Below are 22,520 nucleotides of genomic sequence, written 5' to 3'. Positions count from 1 at the left end.
TCATTTGATGTATGCACAGATTGTGATAAGAGCCTTATGAGCCCCAATAAAAAGTTAAAAAAAAAAAAAAGAAAATGATTAGGGCAAAGAATGTACGGATGTGCTTTATACAATTGATGTATGTATATGTATATGTATGGATTGTGATAAGAGTTGTATGAGCCCCTAATAAAATGTAAATAAATAAATAAATTAATTAATTAAAAAAAATAACAACAAACCTCCTCCCCCCAGAAAAATTTATTTCAATGGATGGCATTGAATCTGCAGCTCTGGGAGAGGGACATATCTGATCAGAGCACATGGAAGCAGATGAAGGGGGATGAGGAGAAAGTGGAGCACATCATGGCCCACCAGGCTGTGAAGACGATGTTCCCAATTAGAACAGCCAGTCCACAGAGGACCACATGGCCGACGACCCCACGATGAGGCATGACGCCCCTCACTGACCCATAACCTTACAGGGGACAACACCAGAGATACAGTGTGGGAATTGCACCCGATTGGATCCCACCACACCAAAGCAAAACACTAAAGGGGTGCAACAGAACAGCAAGGGAATGGAGTGGCGAAGCCCCAGGGAATGCTGAAGGTGGACTTTGGGGCCAGGGCGTGGTGCCCCAACAGACTGGACTGGAAAACACTGCTAAAGGCCAGCAAACAATCCTTGAACTAACTACAAGCTTTCCTTTCCTGTGTTTTGCTTTGCTTTTTGTCATAGGTTTGTTGTTTTGTTGTAGATTGTTGCTTGGTTTTGATCTGTCTTGTTTTTGTGCATGCCATCATCTCCACAGGTCTGTCTAAATAAGATAGGCTAGATGAACAATCTGGAGGAGAAAACAATGGGACCGACAGTTCCGGGGGGACATGGGAGAGGGGGAGGTGGGGGAAAGGTAGTGGTGTAAAAAAACCCAGGGACAAGGGAACAACAAGTGATCCAAATCGGTGGTGAGGAAGGTGTGGGAGGCCTGGTTGGGCATGATCAAAGGTAATGTAACCAAGAGGAATTGCTGAAACCCTGGTGGGGACTGAGCATGATAGTGGGACAGGAGGAAAGTCAAAGGAAATAGAGGAAAGAGCTGGGAGGCAAAGGGCATTTATAGAGGTCTGTCAGGGGAAGCCAGCCCCTAACACATCATTACGGGTCCGGTAGGCGCAATTGTACAGCGATAATAAGTAAAGATCATAGTAAAGTTATAGAGAGCATGAGAGATAGAAATATTGAAATAAATGGGAGTCAGACACAATTCATAGTAGCATGCTCACTTCTGCCCCGCTAGATGGTCCACGTGGAGGGAGAGAGAGAGTTTAATGGTAGCCCCGGCCCCTTTTATATTCTCTGGGGACATGCAAGCCCCCTAATTACAGGTGAGGACATACGTCACAGGAAAGGGCTGTACCATAGGTAATATAGTAATCAGACGGGGTGGTCTAGGGACATACACGCAATAGGAAGGTGAGGGATTGGGGTTATACATGTGACAAGATGGGCGGATCTTAGGTTCAGGATGGCCTAACTTTGACCTATTCCCTAGATCTCCATAGGAACCATTATCAGTAGGGTGTGAACGCTTGGTCTCAGGCCTCAAGGAGGAATAGTCTATTGTCTCCAGTAGCAGGGAGTGAGGCCTGCCATATAGTCTGGTTGACTAACTGCCCTGGGGAGGATGTCTGTAAGTGTTTGACCTCTCCCCACAGAGGTCTAGATAAAGACATGTACACATGCAAATATATTCATATATGAGGATGGGGAAATAGATCTATGTGCATATATTTATAGGTTTAGTGTTAAGGTAGCAGATGGGCATTGGGCCTCCACTCAAGTACCTCCCCAATGCAAGAATACTTTTTTCTATTAAATTGGCATTCTATGATGCTCACCTTCCTGACACAACCGCTGAAGACAAAATTGGTGCATAAGCAAATGTGATGAAGAAAGCTGATGGAGCCCGGCTATAAAAAGAAATAGCATCTGGGGTCTTAAAGACTTGAAGGTAAACAAGCAGCCATCTAGCTCAGAAGCAACAGAGCCCACATGGAAGAAGCACACCAGCCTGTGTGATCACGAGGTATGGAAGGGATCAGGTATCAGGCATCATCAGAATAAAAAATCTTACCATAGTGAATAAGGGTGGGAGTGCAGAGTGGAGACCCAAAGCCCATTTATAGGCCACTGGACATCCCCTTACAGAAGGGTCTCTGGGAGGAGACAAGCCAGTCAGGGTGCGATGTAGCAACGATGAAAAATACAACTTTCCTCTAGTTCTTAAATGCTTCTTCCCCCCTGCCCCCATCATAATCTCAATTCTACCTTGCAAATCTGGATAGACCAGAGGATGTACACTGATACAGATGGGAACTAGAAACACAGGGAACCCAGGGCAGATGATCCCTTCAGGACCAGCGGTGTGAGTGGCGATAGAAGGAGGGTGGGTTGGAAAAGGGGAACCAACAAGGTTTGACATGTGACCTCCTCCCTGGGGGATGGACAACAGGAAAGTGGGTGAAGGGAGATGTTGGACAGGGCAAGATATGACAAAATAATAATTTATAAATTATCAAGGGTTCATGAGGGAGGGGGAAGCAGGGAGGGAGAGCAACTGTCTTGAGAATGATGAAGGCAATGAATGTACAAATGTGCTGTACACAATTGATGTGTATATAGATTGTGATAAGAGTTGTATGACCCCCTAATAAAATGATTTAACCAAAGCAAATGAAAAAAACATAACAAAAACCATCCAAACTCACTGTCATCCAGTTTGTTTGTTTGTGTTTTGTTTGTCAATCCTCACTCATGGTGACTCAACAATACAGGGTAAAACTAGCCTGGTGAATTTTGGGTACTGTAAATCTCTGTGGGAGTAGAGAGCCTTATTTATCTTTCTCCTGTGGAGCGGCTGGTGGTTTTGAAGTGCAGACCTTGTGATTAGCAGCCCAAGGCAAGCCATCACTCTATCCAGGCTCCTGATTCTTCTTTTGTTGCTGCTGTATTGTTAGGTGTCATAGAGTTGGTTCCTGCTCATAGTAATCTATGCAAAACACTGCTTGCTCCGCACCATCCTCACAATTGTTCCTATGCTTGATCCTACTGTTACAGCCACTGTGTCAATCCATTTTGTTGTGAGTTTTCTCTTTTTCGCTGCCAATCTTTACCAATCATGATGTCCTTCTTCAGTGTCTCTCCTGACAACATGTCCAAAGTATGTGAGATGAAGTCTCCCCATCCTGGCCTTTTAAGTACATTCTGCTCTGATTCTTCCACAACAGTATGCCCTTGTTCTGTTGGTACAACTGTCTCTTCATCCATGTACAAGTTTCCCATGAGCACAATGAAGTGTTCTGGAATTTCCAATCTTCTCAAGGCTATCCATAGTTTGTTAAGACTTACACAGTTGAATGCTTTGGCATAATCAATAAAACACAAGTAAACATCTTTCTGCTATTCTCTGCTTTCAGCCACGATCCGTCTGACATCAGCAAGGATATCTTTTGTTACATGTCCTCTTTCGAATTTAGCCGGAACCTCTGGTAGCTTCCTGTCAATGTTCTGCTGCAACTCTCGGTGTATGATCTTCAACAAATGTGACTTCTTATTAGCAGTAAACAAAGCACTAGTGTATTAAAATTGGGCGTTTTATATTGACGTAAAGTGCTTGATATAGGCTTGCTAACTGCAAGGCTGGTGCTCTGCTCAAGAAAGCTGAAGCCGTCAGTCATTGTCAGGACTTGCAGCTTCAGAAACCCTGGGATCAGTTCTACTCTGTATGACAATGCGTTCTAATCAACTTGATGGCATTGGGTGTGATTTTAGATTTGCACTTATGTGACAAAATCAGATCCCTTTTTTTCTTAGTTTTGGAGCCTTGATAGAGAAGTGGTTGTGTGTTGGGCTGCTAACCATGAGGTCAGTCGTTTGAATTCTCCAGCTGCTCTAAAGAAGAAAGATGAGGCTTTTTATTCTCAGAGTTATCGTCTCAGAAACACACAGCATCAGTTATACCCGGTGCTATAGTTCGCTTTGAGTGGACATTGACTTGATGGCAGTGAGTTGGGTTTTTTGTTTTCTTAATTTAGACCAGTTGGAGGTAGAATGGCTTTACAAATTAAAATATGTAAATATTAATTAACATGTCAAAAGTGCAAACTAGGTAAAGTTAAACCAGTTCTACTGAAGTTATTGCAGTTTCCTTCTGAGAAGTAATTATACCTATTTTGCATCATTGGCAGAGACACCATGGAAGTGTTCTGAGCAATAAAGATAGGACAGGGAGATAATTCTTTTTTAGTCACATTTTTACAGAGTAGACTCTATGTCTGTTACTAAAAGGGTGATTTTATAGAATACCACAAAACCCACTATAATGAAAACAGAAATAATGGAAAGTCACACATTGTTGGTTCGCATGATGTGTTCAGAAGACTATCTATTTCTGAGTCAGACAGATTCAATTGTTTTCTCTGCTAGTGATCTGCTTTTGGCTGTGGGCAGTTATTTGACTTCTTTGCATGTCAGTGTCTTCACTATTAAAATGGGGATGATATTGATACAAATAGCAACTTCTTTTTTGCATTTTCAATTTCTCTCTTTCTAGCAGTGCCTTCTTATCAGTGCGGACAGGAATAAGAACTACAACAAAATTCTACACCAACACTCCACAAAAGTTGCTCCTCTGGTATGCCCTCTTTTTTTTTTTCTCTTTTTAAATTATTTTATTCGAGGCTCATACAGCTCTTATCACAATCCACACATACACCCATTGCGTCAAGCACATTTGTACATATGTTGTCATCATTTTCAAAACATGTTCTTTCTGCTTGAGCTCTTGGTATTAGCTCATTTCCCCCTACCCACTTCTTCCTCCCTCCCTCATGAATTCTTGATAATTTAGAAATTATTACTTTCATGTCTTTCACCAACCACTGTCTCCCGTCACCCATTTTTCTGTTGTCTGTCCCCCTGAGAGAAGGTTATATGTAGCTCATTGTGATCCGTTCCCTTTCACCCACCACCTTTGCTTCCCATCTTGGTATCATTACTCTCATTATTGGTCCTGAGGGGTTTATCTGTCCTGGATTCCCTATGTTTCCAGCTCTTAACTATACCAGTGTACATGCTCTGATATAGCCAGATTTGTAAGGTAGAATTGGGGTCATGATAATGGTGGGGAGGAAGCATTAAAGAACTAGAGAAAACTTGTATGTTTCATTGGTACTATACTGTATGTACCCTGACTTGTCTCTTCCTTGTGACCCTCCTGTGAGGGAATGTCCAATTGTCTACAGATAGGCTTTGGGTCTCCACTCCACCGTCCTCCTTATTCAGATTGATATGATTTTTTTTTTGTTCTGGGTCTTTGGTGCCTGATAATTGATCCCATTGACACCTCATGATCACAGAGGCTGGTGTGCTTCTTCCATGTGGACTTTGTTGCTTCTCATCTAGATGGCTGCTTGTTTATCTTCAAACCTTTAAGACCCCAGATGCTATATCTTTTGATAGCCAAGCACCATTAGCTTTCTTCACCAAATTTGCTTATGTACTCATTTTGTCTTCAGTGATCACGTCAGGAAGGTGACCATCACAGAATGCCGGGTTATTAGAACAAAATGTCCGTGTTGAGGAAGTACTTGAGTAGAGACCCAATGTCCATCCGCTACCTTAATATTTAATATATATATGTACATAGATCTATTTCCCTAACATTATAAATATATTTACATATGTACATGTCTGTATTTGGACTTCTATAAATGTCCTTTGTCTCCTAGTTCTTTCTTCAATTTCCTTTTATTTTTCTCTTGTCCCACTATCATGTCCAGCCTTCATTCGGGTGTCAGAAATTCTTCTTGGCTAGATTGCCCTTAATCAAGCCCTACCAGGCATCCTATGCCCTCCTCACCATTGGTTTTTGATCACTTGTTCTTCCCTTGTCCCTGGGTCTGTTGAAACCCCCTTTCCTTTCCCCCTGGTATGCCCTTTCAACAGGGACCATCTTCAAGAAGAAGTCTACACGTGTTAACTCTATTTCCACATGATCTACTAGCGCTTTTACTTGTGTGTAGTTTTGATCCTTCCAGTGAAACAACCAGTGATTACATGCAGTGGTCTTCAAGTTTAGTGGTCCTTTCTTAGACTTTTCTTCTTCTGGTGTTCTTCTTAGCCTTTACTCTACGCTGTCATGATAAATATTGTGTTGAAAGGAAGAGAATATATCCTTGTAGGTTTTTTTTTCATATCTTCTCTTGTAGCTGCCCATGGACTAGCTTGTGGATTTAACGAATCACTTGGTAATATATTACTTTACTCTCCTCTCAGCCCTAAAATTGGAGACTCACCTCCACCTGCACCTGCACCACCGCCACCGCCACCACCACCACCACCACAACCACCACCACCTCCACCACAACCACCACTTCCTCCACCATCTCCACCACCACCACCACCACCACCACCACCAAAAAAAAAAAAAAATTGGAGACTCGTTATGCTTTCCACATTCCCTTTTCATTGAATCACACAAATTTGGTCAAGAGAGAGGTTTTAATAGTCCCACTTTCCTGAGCAGGAAAGAGAATCCCCAGGGAAGAGAATTGCCCATCGTTACAGCTATATTAATGCCAATTTCAGAAATAGTAACACCAAGCAAGCTTCCCCCCTCCCCCTTTCTTTTGAACAAGCATTTGTTGACTATCTCCTCTGTTGAGGGGCACTATGGTATAGGCACACCAAAGAAACCTATAGTCTAGCAGTCTGGCAGGGGCTAACTGAAGGCTAGTACCACAATGGGGGCACTCGGGGGTTCCAAAGTGGATGAAATTACATTTAGTAGAACAGGTGAAGAACAACATATGTTCAACAGGTAGCTAGCTGCTGGAGGGAGGACATTGCAGGCATAGGCAGGGCATTTTAAAAGGACTCTGTGATGAAAATCTGTGGGTTGTCTTGGGGAAAAAGCGCAGCGACCAGTTTAACCACAGGGAGGCTGGGAATGTAGGGTGTGGTGGGGGAAAAATACAAGAGCCTTCTCACTACACCACTGTTTACTCTATGGGCATTGCCTCTTCCGTTTTATTGCCGGTTTCCGGTGGGAAGCTATTCTCTAATTACTTCGTTGAGCTTAAAGGGACTAATCCAGGACTGCAGAATAGAAACATGCATCACATTATCACATTAAACCGATTGAAACCAAGTTGGCCAGCCTTCCGTGGTAGTACCATGCCAGGTGTGAAATGGAACAGCACACCACACTGCGCTGGAAGCGGAAAGACAAGTGGAGCAAGAAGACAGGGAGCCGCAGACCTCTTGCTAGTGACCTTAAACTGAAGAAAGAAAAAGGACCCGTTACTGCAACCCAAAGCAGTCATGGAATCAGCAAGGTAAGCATAGGTTCACGTGTGCGTATTTACTAACCTGCAAACAGTTTCACTTGTCTTCCGCGGATGAAGCCGATGCTCACGAGATTAGTAAATAAGCACACGTAAACAGATGTTTGCCTTGCTTACTGGGTACTGGACCAAGTCAGGGTTTGTAAATTTGACGAGAGGCTTTGCTTGACTCTGAAGGAATGTGCTAAGGGTTTAGGAGAGATATAAACCAACCGTACCTAGAAGCAGAATCTTTGATGTGCAAAAAACAAAACAAACGTGAGATTGTTCAGTTTACCTTGCTTATTGGGTAATTCGACACTGCCTAAAACATAGGATAGAAACTGCGTGTTAAAGTCAACGTGGTCCTGTGGCCCCACTTGGTCTCCAGTTGGAGGCAAGGCCCTGGCTTCAGTGGACGCTGGTTAGGAGAGGCAATGATGGGCCTGAGGACGAGAGAGGAAAGGTGTGGAAACCAGCGAGGGACGCGAGCAGCGCGCGCGAGGTGAAGCGCCTGCAGGGCGCTCGGACGCTCTCAGGACTCCCGTGACCACGGGGGGTGCTTCCTGTCACCCGCTCTCACCACAGTTCAACCTGTTTTCCAAAAGCCCTTTCCAAAGCCCCAGAGAGGGCGGTACCCAAAGGAATCTGGAAAATACCCAGCAGGGACCGGGGAGTGGAGGTGCTTGTGGCCGGCGGCCAGACGATGGTGGACTGCGGCAGCCAGGGCCGACAGAACGCCCTGGGCGATGCCGATCCAGCTTCGCAAGCTGAGGCCGCGCTGCGGCGGCCGGAAGACCCCGCGCGCTGCCCCAGCCCCGCAGCCGCAGGGTCGCAGCGGGGGCGGGGCCGCCCGTGGCTGGGGGCGGGACTGGCCGGGACGCGCGAGCCTCGGCGAGCGGGGACGAAGGCCCGCACGGGGCTGGGCGGGAGCGGCCGACTCTTCCTCTCCCTGATTGGTCCGGGGCGGAGCAGAGGGACAGCCCCTCGGGAGGCTCCTCGGGCCAGCATTGGGCACCACGAAAAGAGGGGTGTGGTTTTGTGAAGTCAGTTCCGGTTGCTGTAAAACCCCTGGGGCGGCGGCGAACGGGCTTCAGATGCTCTGGGTCGCGGCCGGAGAAGCGCTCTCCTCAGCTGCTTGGAGTTGGGGAGCGCTGCGCTAGCGCTGCCGGCGAGCGGATGGCGGTGACCCGGACCGCAAGCACCGGCGCCATGGGCAGGCAGCTGGTCCTACTGCTGCTTGGACTCACGGCGCCCGCCGCGGCGCTGGCTGGCTACATCGAGGTAGGGGCCGCTCGCGCCGGAGTGCCGTCTCCCTCCTCCGCCGGGGCAGGAGCCTGCGGCGCGGCGCGGTGCGGGAAGGGTCCGGCGCTGCGGCTGTCTGGCGCCCTCCTCCTCCTCCGCTCCTGCCACCTCCCACTTGGCGCAGTGCTTGGAGCTGGAGACGGGCGCTTGTGCAGCTGCAGAGGCCAAATGAAAGGCACCGGGGTTGCGGGGAGCTGGCGGTGCGGGGGCGGTGCGGGCGCGCCTCCCTGCCCCCACTTGGCGCCGCGGCTCCGCCGGCCCTCGGGGATCCCTGTGAAGCCGAGGCGCCAACCCCGCCCTCCCCGGGGACAATGCAAGCCTCCCCTGCGCGCTCCTGCGGCTCCGCCGGCTGCGGGCGCTGCTGCCGCCGCTGGGCTCGGCATGCAGCCCTGGTGCTCGCGCCCGCCCTCTGGGCGGCCCGGTGGAGACCGGAGTGGGGTGCCCCCCTGCTTGGCTACCTTAGCCCGAAGCCCGCTCGCCCGCGGGATGGTGGAAGCGCCCTTGTGTCGGAGCTCGCCACCTGGAAACGGGAAAACCACCCAGCCTTGAGGAGCTAGGCGGGTCCCGCGTTTTGGACGCGCGCTCTCAGGATTCCGCCCTTCGCAGAGTAACCTTGACGGCGGGGGGCTTGTCCAGCTTGGGCCAGCCCGCGAGAACGGCCAGGCGCGGGGCGGCGGGGGGCGCCTCTGCCCTCCCTCTGTGCTGCGGCAGGAGTGGGGCGGCCTCCCGCAAATAAAAGTCACCACTGCTGACCCTAGCCCTTCGAGAGGATTGTCCATCTAGCTGTTGGCCTGAGTCGAATAAATAATGGGGGAGGGTGGGGGGTGGAATCCGCCGGTGTTTGTGTTTACCCGTCTTGTGTTAGCGAGTAAAGAAGGCGCTCCGAAATGCGTCGTAAAGAAGAACACTCAACAAAAGTCAGGCTTCTGTGCGTCTCCAAATTTAAGTAGCTATTCCGCATCCGAGTGGATGCTGTAAACATCTGTGGCCGTGAGGTACGCGTCCATGAGTTGGGCTTCCTTCGGGATTTGTGGTAATTCCGGCACCGGAGGAGAGAGGCTGCTCTGGGCTCGGAGTGGTTTCCCGGTGCAGTGCCTGGAGTGTGTCGGTTTATGTAAACCTTTCTGCTTTCTGCTGAGGGAGACATGGCACTTTTATTTTTAATCGCCTCCTCGAAATAGTGCTTGAAGTGTTGCCCTGGAATGTCTGTTTCTGGTGTAGTTTATTTCTTATCCCTCCTCGTTATTTTGAAAACTGGAATTGATTTGGCCAAATTCACGACCATGTGAGCCTGGATTTGATTAATAGGTATTGACTGACAATCTTTTAATAAAATAAAAAAGTTAGATTGTGCCTACTTCAACAGAATGCTTAACGTAAGAGAACACACACACACACACACACACACCCCACCCCCACCCCCTTTCTGGTAGAGTGGAGTAAAATGGATTCATCCTGTTTAAAGCGGTTTGACTCCAGCAAGTGAAATGTGTTTGGGAGGTGGCCAACTTAAACGGAGATCGTTATGCATGTACACATACTTTTTAGATTATGTATAATGGGCCTCCACGCCGTGGCTAGACTTTTATCTGTGATCTCCTTACTATGCCGCATGCTGAAAGTGAGAGGTAATTCACAAAAACCAAACTGCCATTGTGCCCATTCCTATTCATAGGGACCCTGCGTGGGGGGGCGGGGAGGGGGAGATGAACTGTTCTTTAGGGTTTCCAAGACTTAACACTTCACCAGAGCACAAAGCCTCCTTTCTCTTGTAGAGTGGCTGGTGGTTTCCAACTGCTGACCTTGTGGTTGGCAAACCTTTGTGGAACCACTATGCCCTCAGGGCTTCTTCAACATGCTTGTGTGCCTCAGAGAAAGAAAGCAGAATTTAATACCAGAGTTAGTTGTGGGTTAGATGATCGCTAGCCACAAACAACAGGTTCAGTTTCTTAGTTTGGCTACACAGGAAATGGGAATTAACTCCACAAGGTGCTGTTCTATGAAAACTCCGTGACACCCTATTTCTTGCCCCGCAATGAGCTGCTTTTCCTTTTGTCAAGCTCTTGGAGATTTAGCCATAGGGATATAATTTGAGGGTGTGTATGTGCTGTCAGGCAAAGGCATGCATAGGTCTTAAGCATAGATGGGAATGGCACAAAGCAGGGTGTCTTTGAGTGACCCTTCTTGAGATTAGCCAGAGGCTGCTAGCCAGATCCCTGTTCAGATTGCTTAGTACAGAATTATCATTTGGAAAATCTTTACTGTTGCTTGGTGATGACTAAAGTTATCTCCTACACCTGTTTAAAAAGAAAGGAAAAAGCAAAACAGCTCTGTACTTCACTTCCTTTTTTAATTCCAAGACAGGTTCTGTTGTTTATTCCCACTGGGGAGTTTTAGGATTGTATTTGTGCTGAAACCCTGTATTACTGCTGTATGCTTTGGATACTTGGCCTTCTGAGACCCAGAACCCAGGACTCATTCTGCAATCATTGAACGTGAGTGGAAAGCTTGATAGCCAATTTTCAGGAAACTCAAATTGCTCCCAAATACAAGTATGACAACAAAGGGAGATGACTGACTAGGTTCTGGTGGTGGTGTCCCTGAATGGTGAGATAGGAATTGTCTGATTATAACTTGGTAATGTTTCTGAGAGGAGCCATTGGCCATTATCTCATCACAGTTAACGCTCACATCTTTGTAAACAGGACAAGCTAAATTTTACCAATTATGTCCTCTGTACAAGTTAGTAAGGATCCCTACTAATTTGGCACAGTGGGTTAAGTGTTAGAAAGCTAACCACAAGGTCAGTGGTTCAAACTCACCACTTCTAGGAAGAAAAATAAGGTTCTCTTCCCCCATAGGATGTGCAGACTTGGGAACCTGAAGGATTCGTTCAGCTCTGGCCTGGTGCTGGAGTGGTTATGTGTTGGGCTGCAGTTCGTTTGGTTGGCAGTTTGAAACCACGGGCAGCTCTTCAGGAGAAAGACTGCTCCCTGCTCCCGCCCGCAGTTGCAGTCCCAGAAGCCCACAGGGAGTTGCTGTGAGTCAGCATTGCCTCACAACAGGGAGTTTGGTTTGGGTTTTATCCCCTAAAGGTAGCTGGATGGCGCTGGGGACCACATGTGACTGTTGAACTTGAAAGATGGTTAGTGATCATTTTACTTAATTTTAATTCTGATGTAAATTTGAAAACTGATTCTGTAATTGAGAAACTTCACTACTTGAAATAACTAGGTTATCTGAATATGTTCCAACAGATATTATAGACTACATGCAGATCAAATAATTCTTACGACCATTCAGTGTCCAAAGTGAGATGCACTTTGAGTGCAAAATACATATCATATCTTTAGAACTTGATATGAGAAAAAGAGAAAAAATATCTTATGAATAAATAGGTACATTGAGATGTTACTATTTGAGATAAATACAATACATTACAGGTAAAGAGTCAGAACAAAAAAATCTTATCAGTGTGAATGAGGGGGAGCTCAGAGTGGAGACCCAAAGCCCATCTGTAGACAGTTGGACACCCCCTTACAGAAGGGTCACAAGGAAGAGACGAGCCAGTCAGGGTGCAGTATAACATCCATGAAACATACAACCTTTAGTTCTTGAATGCTTCTCACCATTACCCCACCCCTGCGCTATCATGACCTCAATTCGACCTAACAAATCTGGCTAGACCAGAGCATGTATATTGGTACAGGTAAGAGCTGGAAACAGACATACCACCAGGGGAAGGGGAAGATGTGGGGAGAAAGGGAGAACTGATCACATGATCTACATATAACCCCTTTCCAGGGGGACAGACAACAGAAAAATGGGTGAAGGGAGACAGTAGTCGGTGTAAGACATGAAACTTGTTTTTTTTAATTATCAAGGGTTCAAAAATAAAAAAATAAAAATAAATAAAAAAATTAAAAAAAAATAAAAATTATCAAGGGTTCATGAGGGAGGGAGAAAAACGAGGAGCTGAGACCAAGGACTCAAGTAGAAAGAAAATGTTTTGAAAATGATGATGGTGACATATGTACAAATGTGCTTGACACATGGATGTATGTATGGATTGTGATAAGAGCTGTAAGAGCCCCCGATAAAATGATTAAGAAAACAAACATTACAAGTAATTTCACCTTTTAATGAGACTACTAAAAATATTGCTACTCCTTTGTAGTTTAAATTGTATTTCTGATAGTGCTGAATTTTTTTAATGTGATGAACTGTGCTGATTTAAAGCCTTGGCCATAATTGAATGTGCTTATTAGGACAATTTTTTAATGTTACTAATTTTCCCCAATAAAGTTTTATTTGAAGTTGGCCCAGCATGATCTTAAGTGTTTTTATTAGGACAAATGTTACTTTTCCAGTTAAAAAAATTTAATTAGAGATCATTTAAAATTTACCCAAAAATTGCAAGAATTTTATAAATCACTCATAAGTCCTTTCACCTTTGCTTTATCCTTCATTCTATTGCTGTAGTTTTTGCTGACCTGTTTGAGAGTTTTATACATCATGCTCCCTTACCCCTTAAATTTCAGTGTTTCCTCTAATTTAAGGACATTATCTCACAAACCACAGTACAGTTCTTAAGGAAATTTAACATTGATAACAATACTTTGGTCTTGTCTGCTGTCTGTAATTCAGTTTGTCAGTTGACTCAGTAATGTCCTTTACATCATAATTATTTTTAAAGCTAGTGAGCTTTTGAATTTTTGGCAACCATATAGGAAAGATTATTTTTCCAAATACAAAAATTTGATTTTAACTTATGCGATGTTTGATTTTTGAAAAATCAAACTAAAAAAATAAATTTTCAAGATTTTAATGAAAATAGCCCATAATGTATATTGAAGCTTATAGCTAACAGCTGTTATCTTGAGTTAATATTGATATGAACCATAGAAAGAAAGCAAAGCTTGTGTTACAAAAAAAGTCAAGGTAAATCTTTGTATAGTAATTGTACATTCTGTGGAGGAGAGCAGTTGAGATAGATTTCTAAATTGCCTCCAATTCCATTTTCATGAGTTGATTTTTAGTGAGGTAAACTAGATTACCTTGTGGCTTAATTAAATTTAATGCAATGTACCTTGATTTGTGGGCCTGTGATGAGAGTGAAGAGTGAGCCATGCAGGGGCATTTCAATAGAAGTGGCTTCTACCACTTGGTGCCTTTTTTTTTTTTTATGAGAAGGGTTGGAAAACTAGCTGACTGTTCATGGTTATGCAAGTGACTCTCAGCCATCTTACCGATATTTACTGATACACTCCTGGGTGCGGGTGTGTGTGTGTGTGTGTGTGTGTGTTTCTGTTTAGAACTGAACAATGCAGTAGTAAAAACTAATGTGTATGCTCTTTTTATTCTGTGAGATGTGCTTGCGTGTGATTTTTTTCCCTATAGAGTATCAATGAGTGTACCTGGAATGCTTCCAGGTGATTCTCATATGCAAGTAGAGGAAAACAAAAGCTCTTGTAAACAACCTCCCCACCCTCAACGCTTTTGAGTACTGTAAAAATGATGTGACTAAGGCGTTGTCTGACTTCCCAAGTAGGGCAGAGGATCAAAATCAGCAGCCCAGGGCTGATTTCTACCCCTCCCGAAGCCTGCTTCTCTCCTGGGCTCCATATTAATTTGTTGGACCGGCCATACAGAACTCGGGAGCCTGTGCTCACCGAGTGTGTGATTATTATGGAAACCGTGGGTTACAATTCAGGATCAGGACTGGCTCAGGAAACAGTTCTTTGATCAGGACAGCCTCTTTTCAGTAGTGCCCACAGGCACACCTCTTTGGTGCTTGGCTTCTGAGCCTCTTGGCATCTGTCCTTCTTAGGCAGGTGTTACAAAGCTTTTAGTTCTCCCAAGAAGTATTCAGAGACAACCCACTGCACCAAAAAAGTGCTTAGTCTAGCTCTTTGAGCCAGCAAACAGCTCCTCTAAGTGCCCCGAGGTTACCCTGTGCCACCCGTAAGACAGTTCTGCTTTCATGCTCTGTGGGCCCCAGTTTTCACTATGCCACCTCCTGCTGGTCTCGAGGGTCTTCCGTTGTTTCTACCCGATGCTGCTTGGTGTCTCAGCACAGTGGTTGGTATAGCTCTCTCAGCTCTAATTTGTTGGGTTGAGGAAGTTCAGTGTAAGGGATCTCAGGTCCACAGGATGCGCTCCACTCTCCTAGTTCTTCTTTCTTGATGATAGTGAAATCCCTCACTTGTTGCTTCCCGAGTGGCTCATGCTAAGCCTCTTGCGATGGCAAATTGACTAATCCTTCTGTTAGGGCTCCATACCACACATTTGCTGAAAAAAATTAACAGCATATTATTCAGATAATGGTGATTTCATTTGTCTGTAAAAATATGTTTTTGGCTCTCGAATAATTTTTAAATTGTTTGAGGCACAGGGTTGACTCTTCTGTCTCAAGTGTGCCAACCCCTGCAGAAGGACAAAGGCCTCATTTAAACTTTTCTCCCATCTCATTACCTGGCTTTCCAGAAGTAATTTTTATCCGGAGTTGAGAGAATGTTCTCCTGCTTGTTCTTGCTGGAACACCCCTTTATCTCTTTGAATTTCTAAAGAAATGTGCTCAGGCTCTAAGAGTCGTCCTGCATTGTTTGATTGCGGTGAGTACTGGGATGTATCAGGAGGTAAGAATGCTAAGCTATTTGTACCGAAATACAGCTTCCTTACTCATGAAGATGAAGGTACCTGTGTACAAGAAAACCCTCTTACTGCCCTTCGTAGCCACAACTGGAAACCCGTGAGAATTTTTGAGCATCTCAGTACATCATTTTATTTATTTTGTTGAGAGTGCACACAGCAAAAAAAGTAACCCACCCTACATGTACCCTGAGTGACTGATCATTCGTAACGATGTGTAAACATATTCTCGCCCTTCTTTTCCGAGTTGTCCCACTTCCATAATTACAAATCCACTGTGCCCAGAGGTTTCTTAGTTCATCTTTTTGAGTTGCTGTTGCCTGTTTGAGCTTGTATTTTACTTTTGTCAATTTGATCCTGTGTTTTTTGTGTTTGTTTAAATTGAGAAGTACTGAAGACCAAAAAAAGACATCTCTGTATTTTATGAAGTTACACTTGAATTGAGACCACCAAGATCAAGAATTAAACACTGTTGGTACCAGCCACCCCTCCAATAACAATTATGTGCCCCCCTGCAGTAACTGTTACCCTGACTTTTTTATAGGAAGCAGTTATTTCTTTGTAGTTTTACCACCCAAGCATTCATTCCTAAAACACTGTAGTTTAGTTTTGCTTGTTTTTAAACTTTATATAAATGAATGCCAAAAGAACAAAGAAATCTCTTGGAAGAAGTACAGCCAGAGGAAAGGTAAAGTAGACAGCCAGCGAAAAGGCTCTGGCAAGATGAATTGACACATTGACTGCACAATGGACTCAAACATAGAAACAATTGGGAGGATGGGGCAGGACTGGGCAGTATTTCCTTCTGTTGTTCTTAGGATCATTATGAGTTGGAATCAATTTGACTACACATAACAACAGAAAGGCATAATTCAATATGCATTCTTAGGTGCTTGGCTTATTTCACTAAGCATGTTTATTATATAGGATTCCATTGTATGAATGCTGCATTTGTGGCTTTGACGTTGTAACGATAATGCTGTTCTCTTTCTGGCTTGTCATTTCATTCTCTTTGTGATGTTATTTAGAGACGTTTATAATTTTAATATCTAAATTAGGATAATTTTTTTTATTATGGTAGGTGCTTTCGTGCCCTATTTGAGAGTTTTTTCTCTATGATAATATAAAGACATTCTCATATTGTCAGTAAGCACTTTTGTTATTTTGTCTATAACAATCTACAGATTGCCTGGAAATATTTTTTTGCGTAGGTTTGAAGTTGAGGTCATCTTGTTTTCTTAAAACAGCTGTCTGCCCAGTACTGTATGTATAGCCATCCTGTGCCATTTATTGCCAAGACCATTCTCCCCTCTTGCTCCTGTGCTGCCTCTGTTGTTGGGGAGCTCTGGCCGTGTAGTGGGTTGCCAACCACAAGGTCATCTATTCAGAGGTAGAACGATTGGGCTTTCTACTCTCCTAGAGTCTTGGAAACCCACAGGGGCAGTTCTGATCGGTTCTGTAATGGTTGCTATGACTCAAGCGGATTGATGGTATCGAGTTTGAGTTTTTGACCTTTGTTATAAATCAGGTATCTTTGTATGGCTTATCTGTTTGTTGTGCTCTCTAACGCTTTGCTTCTCCTTGAACCTAGTACACATTGTCTTAGTCACTGTCATTTATAATATGGTTTTATGTCACATAGAACAGGCTCTTCTACTTGGTTGTCTTCAAGAATGCCTTTGCTCTTCCTAACCCTTTTATTTCCACAAATATTTGTCAGGTTTTGGTGAAAATACTAGTCTGTTGGAATTTTTTTTTCTGTTGGAATTTTTATTAGGATTGCTTCTGTAATGAACTGGATAAAAATGACATTTTCTGCAAATTTACCTTAACTCGAGCTGTCTTGCTAACCTCATTTATTAATTTAATTAATCTGCAATTTATTTTGAATTTTTCTGATTCTATTTTGTTAATTAGTGGCAATTTTATTTCCTTCCAATCATTGTATCTTGTTCTGTATGGCTTGGAGTCTAATGAAATGTTCAATAGAATTGGTGATAGCTTATGTTTTTCTCTAACTCCTGATCCCAAAGGAAAAGTGTTCATTTCACCACTTAGAGTTAGGTTCAGTAGTGGCTCAGTTATTAAAACACTCAGCTGCTAACTGATAAGCTGGTGGGTCTGCTTCTGAAAATGTTTACATCTTTGGAAACTATATGGGGAGCATTTGATTCTGCCCTACAGGGCAACGATGAATTGGGATTTCCTCGATGGCAGTGAAATTTATTTTCACTGCCATCGAGGTAGATTTTTGTAGATAACTGCCTTTCATCAGATCTCTCATATTTTAAGTAGGCTAAGGATTCTTGGCATATGGATGCTTTTTTTTTTCACATATGGAAAAAAACCCCACCAAACCCATTAAGGTGATCATGTGATTTTTCTTCTTTTTTTAGATTGTATAAAATCTATTGATTAAAAAAATAATTCAAGAGTTTTTTAATTTGTTTTATTGGCATGTAACTTACTTATCATACAATCCAATAGTTCAGTCACATTAAAAAGAGTTGTACAGTTATCGCCACAATCAACTTGAATATTTTATTTGTTCTTATTAGTTCTCCGTTTCCCCCAACTACCTCTGTCATAACCCTCAAGGAACTTTTTTTTTAATGAAAAAAATTTAAATAATTTTATTGGGGGCTTTTACAACTCTTATCACAATCCATACATCCATTTATTGTGTCAAGCACATTTGTACATATGTTGCCGTCACCATTTTCTTTCTACTGGAGGCCTTGATATCAGGTTCCCTACTGCCCCATGAGCCCTTGATAATTTATAATTTACCCCCACGTCTTACACTGACTGCTGTCCCCCTTCACCCACTTCTCTGTTGTCCATCCCCTTAGGAAAGGGTAATATGTAGATCATTGTGATCAGCCTGTGTGATTACAAGGTGTCGATGGGATCGGGTATCAGGCATCAAAGACCCAGAACAACAACAAAAAATCTCATCAATGTGAATGAGAGGGGTCGCAAAGTGGAGACAGAAAGCCCATCTGTAGACAGTTGGACGCTGGGCCACAGAAGGGCCACAAGGAAGAGCGGAGCCAGTCAGGGTGCAGCATAGCACCAATGACACACACCTTTCCTCTAGTTCTGTTCTTCTCAAGGAACTAGCAGTCCAGTTACTCTCCCTATAGATTTACCTGTCTTGGATTTCATGTACAGGAAAACAATTTTAAAAGCAAAAATAACAGCAATAACAAAGTAAAACAGATAAAACCCTCAAAAAGAAAGCAGAAAACATTAAAAACCAGAACAGGGGCAGTTCTAACCTGTCCTATAAGGTCGCAATAGCATTGACTTCATGGCACTGAGTTAGTTTAGTTAAGGGGCTTCTCAGTTTGGCTGAAAGTTGAAGGTGTACTTGGAAGGTGGGAGGTGAAGTGGGGTAGTGCAGTGAGTTGCTTTCAGGTCTGGAAGGTGTCAAAAGGTGGTACCTTCTGGGTCCCACCAGTCTTAAGACTTTGAGTTTCACGCCACATTTTTCTCCCCGTCTATTCAGGACCTCCCACTGTGATCCCTTTCAGAGTAGACCCAGTGGTAATAGCTGGGCACCATGAACCATGGATACTGGTTCTCTGGCTACCGTTTCTTTTGAATCTGGTTTTCAAGGTTTACTGTTATGTATTGTTATGGATTGAATTGTGTCACCAAAAATGTAGGTTGTAAATCCCCTAACCTCTATCATCATGAATGGACTCCTCTTTGGGAACGAAGTTATTTACATTTATGTTAACAAGAACTGTCCACTTAGAGTGTGTTTAAGGTAGCCCCTGTCAATTTGGGTGTGTTTAAGATATTAAATGAACAGAATAAGCACAGAGTGCTCTATTGACTCACTGGATAACGCAGCTGCGAACTGTAAGGTCAGCAGTTTTAACACACCAGCCTCTGCACAGAGGAAAAATGGTCATCTACCTTTGTAAACCCTGCCGGAGCAGTGCTTCTCTGCCTATAAGGATGCTGTGAGTTGGAATCAATGTGACAGCAGCAGGTAGACCCCAAGAAGCAAGCAGAAGTGGGGAAAGAGAGATGCCAGGCCACATGAAAGTCACCAAGGCACTGACGAGCAGAAGCTGCAAAAGACAAGGATTTCTCCAGCTGGCATCCTGAACTGTTAAAGCCATTTGTTTGTGGTGTTTCTGTTGTGTGTGGCAACACTAAGAAAGTTAACACGTGAACCGAGATGTGGGATTTTAAAAATGTTTCTGCTTATGAAGCCACTTTGCTCTTTCATCAGTTTTAGAAAAACCTTAGCCATTACCTCTTTAAGTATTGCTTCTACCCAGTTTGCTTATTTTCTTCTGAAACTCCCAATACACCTCTATTTTCACTCTCTGTTGCTTCATGCTTCATATGAAAAGATTTTCTTCTCTGACCCATCTTTCTGCATAATCATCTACTCGTCAGCTGTAACTATTTTTTTCTGTTAAACCTGTATATTGAGTTCTTAATATCAGATTATAGCTGTATAATTTAAAATAGATTCCTTTTTTAAAAAAGTAATTTTACTCGGGGCTCGTACAATTCTAATCACAATCCATACATCCATCCATTGTGTCAAGCACATTTGTACATTTGTTGCCATCATCATTCTCAAAACATTTGCCTTCTTGAACCTTTAATATCAGCTCATTTCCCCCTCCCTCCTCACTACCCACCTCTTCCCTCATGAACCTTTCATAATTAATAAATTATTATTTTGTCATATCTTAAACTGTCTGATGTCTCCCTTCTCCTACTTCTGTTGTCCATCTCCCAGGGAGGAGGTTGTATGTAGATCCTTGTAATAGATTCTTTTTATTGTTTCTAGGCCACAGCTGAAAATTTCAGTGTTGTCTTTTGTGCCTTTGAACATGGTAATCCCAGTGTTAGGGCCTCTGTGAGTTGTTTTCTATTGTTGTTGTTGTTTTTCCTGCTACTTTAGAGTTGTAGGAACTGGAGCATGTGGGCAAAGTAATTTGACCAGATAGTAGCTTTGAAATTTTTGGATGGACTTGGAAGGAACATCTCAGCTCAGTTGGGGAGGTGGGAAGGGAAAGGGAGCATCAAGGTTTTGTGGGAGAGGTTACTAGACAGTCCAGAACTTGGGCTAAAATTTGAATAGGTGGTATTTAGTAATCAGAATCTCCTTTATAATTTAGAGTCCATTTTCCCTCATTTAATAAATTGAATAACTTTCTAGACTGTTAAGTATTTTACATATTTGAAAATTGAGTAACTATGGCTAGCTTGGAGCATTAAATCTCCATGCAATTTTAATGGTCCAGTAGTCACCCTACTATACTGCTTTTATTACCATGATTTTGAATTTGAGCCCATAGTTGATGTGGAAACATTTAGAGCTATTGTGTAAGTAGTACTACCTGCCAGCCAGTGGTTGACTTTCGGCAGCAGTATTGAAATAAGTATTTCAAAATCTGATTGCATTTTGACCTTATTTTATAAGAATGAGTGTGTGTAGGGGTGATGAATAAACAGAAGTGCTTATCTTATTGGTAAGTGCATAGCTAGTGTTTGCTTAGTGCTTTCTCTATAGAAAATGTTGAACTTAGGCTAATACTCAATGCACTCAATTGTGTAGGAAAGGTGTTTGGAAATTTTTGTTTCAAGCTGTTTCAAATGCGTAAATAGCACTTAGAGGATTAAATCTTTGTAGCTCTATCTCAACCTCACAATGTATTACAGCCTTTGGACACAGCCCTGGCAGTTCAAAAATATCAACGGCTCCAAGGGAGTCAGGTAAGGCTTTCTACTCCCTTAAGTGTTACAGGCTCAGGAACTTACAGGGGAGGGGCATTGCTCCTCTTCCTATAGGGCAGTGGCTCTCTACCTTCCTAATGTCGTGACCTTTTAATACAGTTCCTCATGTTGTGGAGACCCCCCAACCATACAATTATTTTTGTTGCTAGTTAATATCTGTATTTATGCTACTGTTATGAATCAGGCAGCCCCTGTGAAAGGGCCATTTGACCCCAAAGGGGTCGCAAACCACAAGTTGAGAACCGCTGCTATATAGTCACTGTGAATTACAATTTACTCGATGGCAGTCAGTTTTTTTTTTTTGAGTTTGGATACAGCTTGTTTTAAGGTGAAGACTGTGGTAAGTGGTTTATTTGAAGTTTGAGTTTTTTTAAATCATTTTATTAGGGGCTCATACAACTCTTATCACAAGCCATCCGTACATCACTTGTGTAAAGCACATCTGTACATTCATTGCCCTCATTCTCAAAACGTTTGCTCCTCATTCCCCTCTCCCTATTGGAAGTTCTTTATAGTTTTTCTTTTTTTCCCCCGGGCCCTATAACCTGCGTTTATTATACGTAAAGCACTGTGACGTAACAACACATAACGGAAGGCGCTGCACCCACTGCTCACTTGGTTAGAATCTAACATGGTGAGATCCCAAAGATCAGGTTATTATGTGATGACCAGCAGTGTGTAAATATGGAGGCTGCCCACATCAGATCACCAAATGAAAAATGATCACATCGGGGCATCCCTGCCAAGTCACATCCTTGTGTAACTGTCGAATCACTGCGAATCATAGACCAGCCAAGTTGACACATCACCTTAACCGTCACAGTGAGCATTTTATATAGCTTTTGTGACTGCCAGTGTTGTTACACTGCATGTCAGATAGGGAGATCTTGTTGGGTGCCCTAAGGGTCTTCCTCTTTACCACTACCTCCACTTGATGAGGCCTGATGTTCTCCAGCGACCAAGCCTTCTAGACAGACAGCATGTCCAAAGTACAGGAGGCAAAGCCTTGCTTTCTGCCCGTACTTATGCCATGATAGATTTATTTGTCTTATTTATTTAAAGTCTACGGGACTTTTAAATATTCTTTACTAAATTCTTAATTCAAATGCATTATTGGTTCTTCTGTGGTCTTTACCCACTATCTAGCTTTTGCACGCACACGAGGCAATTGAACGTAACCATGGCTTAGGTCAGGTGCACCTTAGTTCTAAAGGGACATTTTCTTGAACATTTTAAAAGCGGTCTTGTGCAGCAGCTATGCTCAGTGGAGTAAGTAATTTGATTTCTTGATTGCTGCTTCTCTGAGTATTGATGGTAGAGCCAAGTAAAATGAAAACCTTCATGACAGAAATTTCTTCCCTGGCTTTTTGATGATCGTTGTTGTTGGTGGGGGTGTCTTTGCCTTCTTATACATTACAGTATTT

At 43.4% G+C, this 22,520-nt stretch overlaps 1 protein-coding gene across 2 annotated transcripts in view; it reads left to right on the top strand.

Annotated features, from left to right (window-relative positions):
• Positions 1-8,459: 8,459 nt before the first annotated feature.
• The window catches only part of APLP2 (amyloid beta precursor like protein 2), a 97,453-nt gene continuing 83,392 nt past the window's right edge, over positions 8,460-22,520 (top strand). Inside the window, exon 1 of one of the 2 annotated variants that reach the window (XM_075564082.1) lies at positions 8,460-8,652. In XM_075564082.1, the coding sequence (XP_075420197.1) occupies positions 8,548-8,652 (105 nt within the window). In that variant the 5' untranslated portion in view covers positions 8,460-8,547. The remainder of the gene's footprint in view (positions 8,653-22,520) is intronic. The other variant, XM_075564081.1, reaches the window with a different exon arrangement.

Source organism: Tenrec ecaudatus, chromosome 12, assembly GCF_050624435.1.
Source record: "Tenrec ecaudatus isolate mTenEca1 chromosome 12, mTenEca1.hap1, whole genome shotgun sequence".
NCBI lineage: Eukaryota > Metazoa > Chordata > Mammalia > Afrosoricida > Tenrecidae > Tenrec > Tenrec ecaudatus.
The sequence above is the reverse complement of the archived record's forward strand: the minus strand, read 5'-3'. Positions and strand labels throughout refer to the sequence as shown.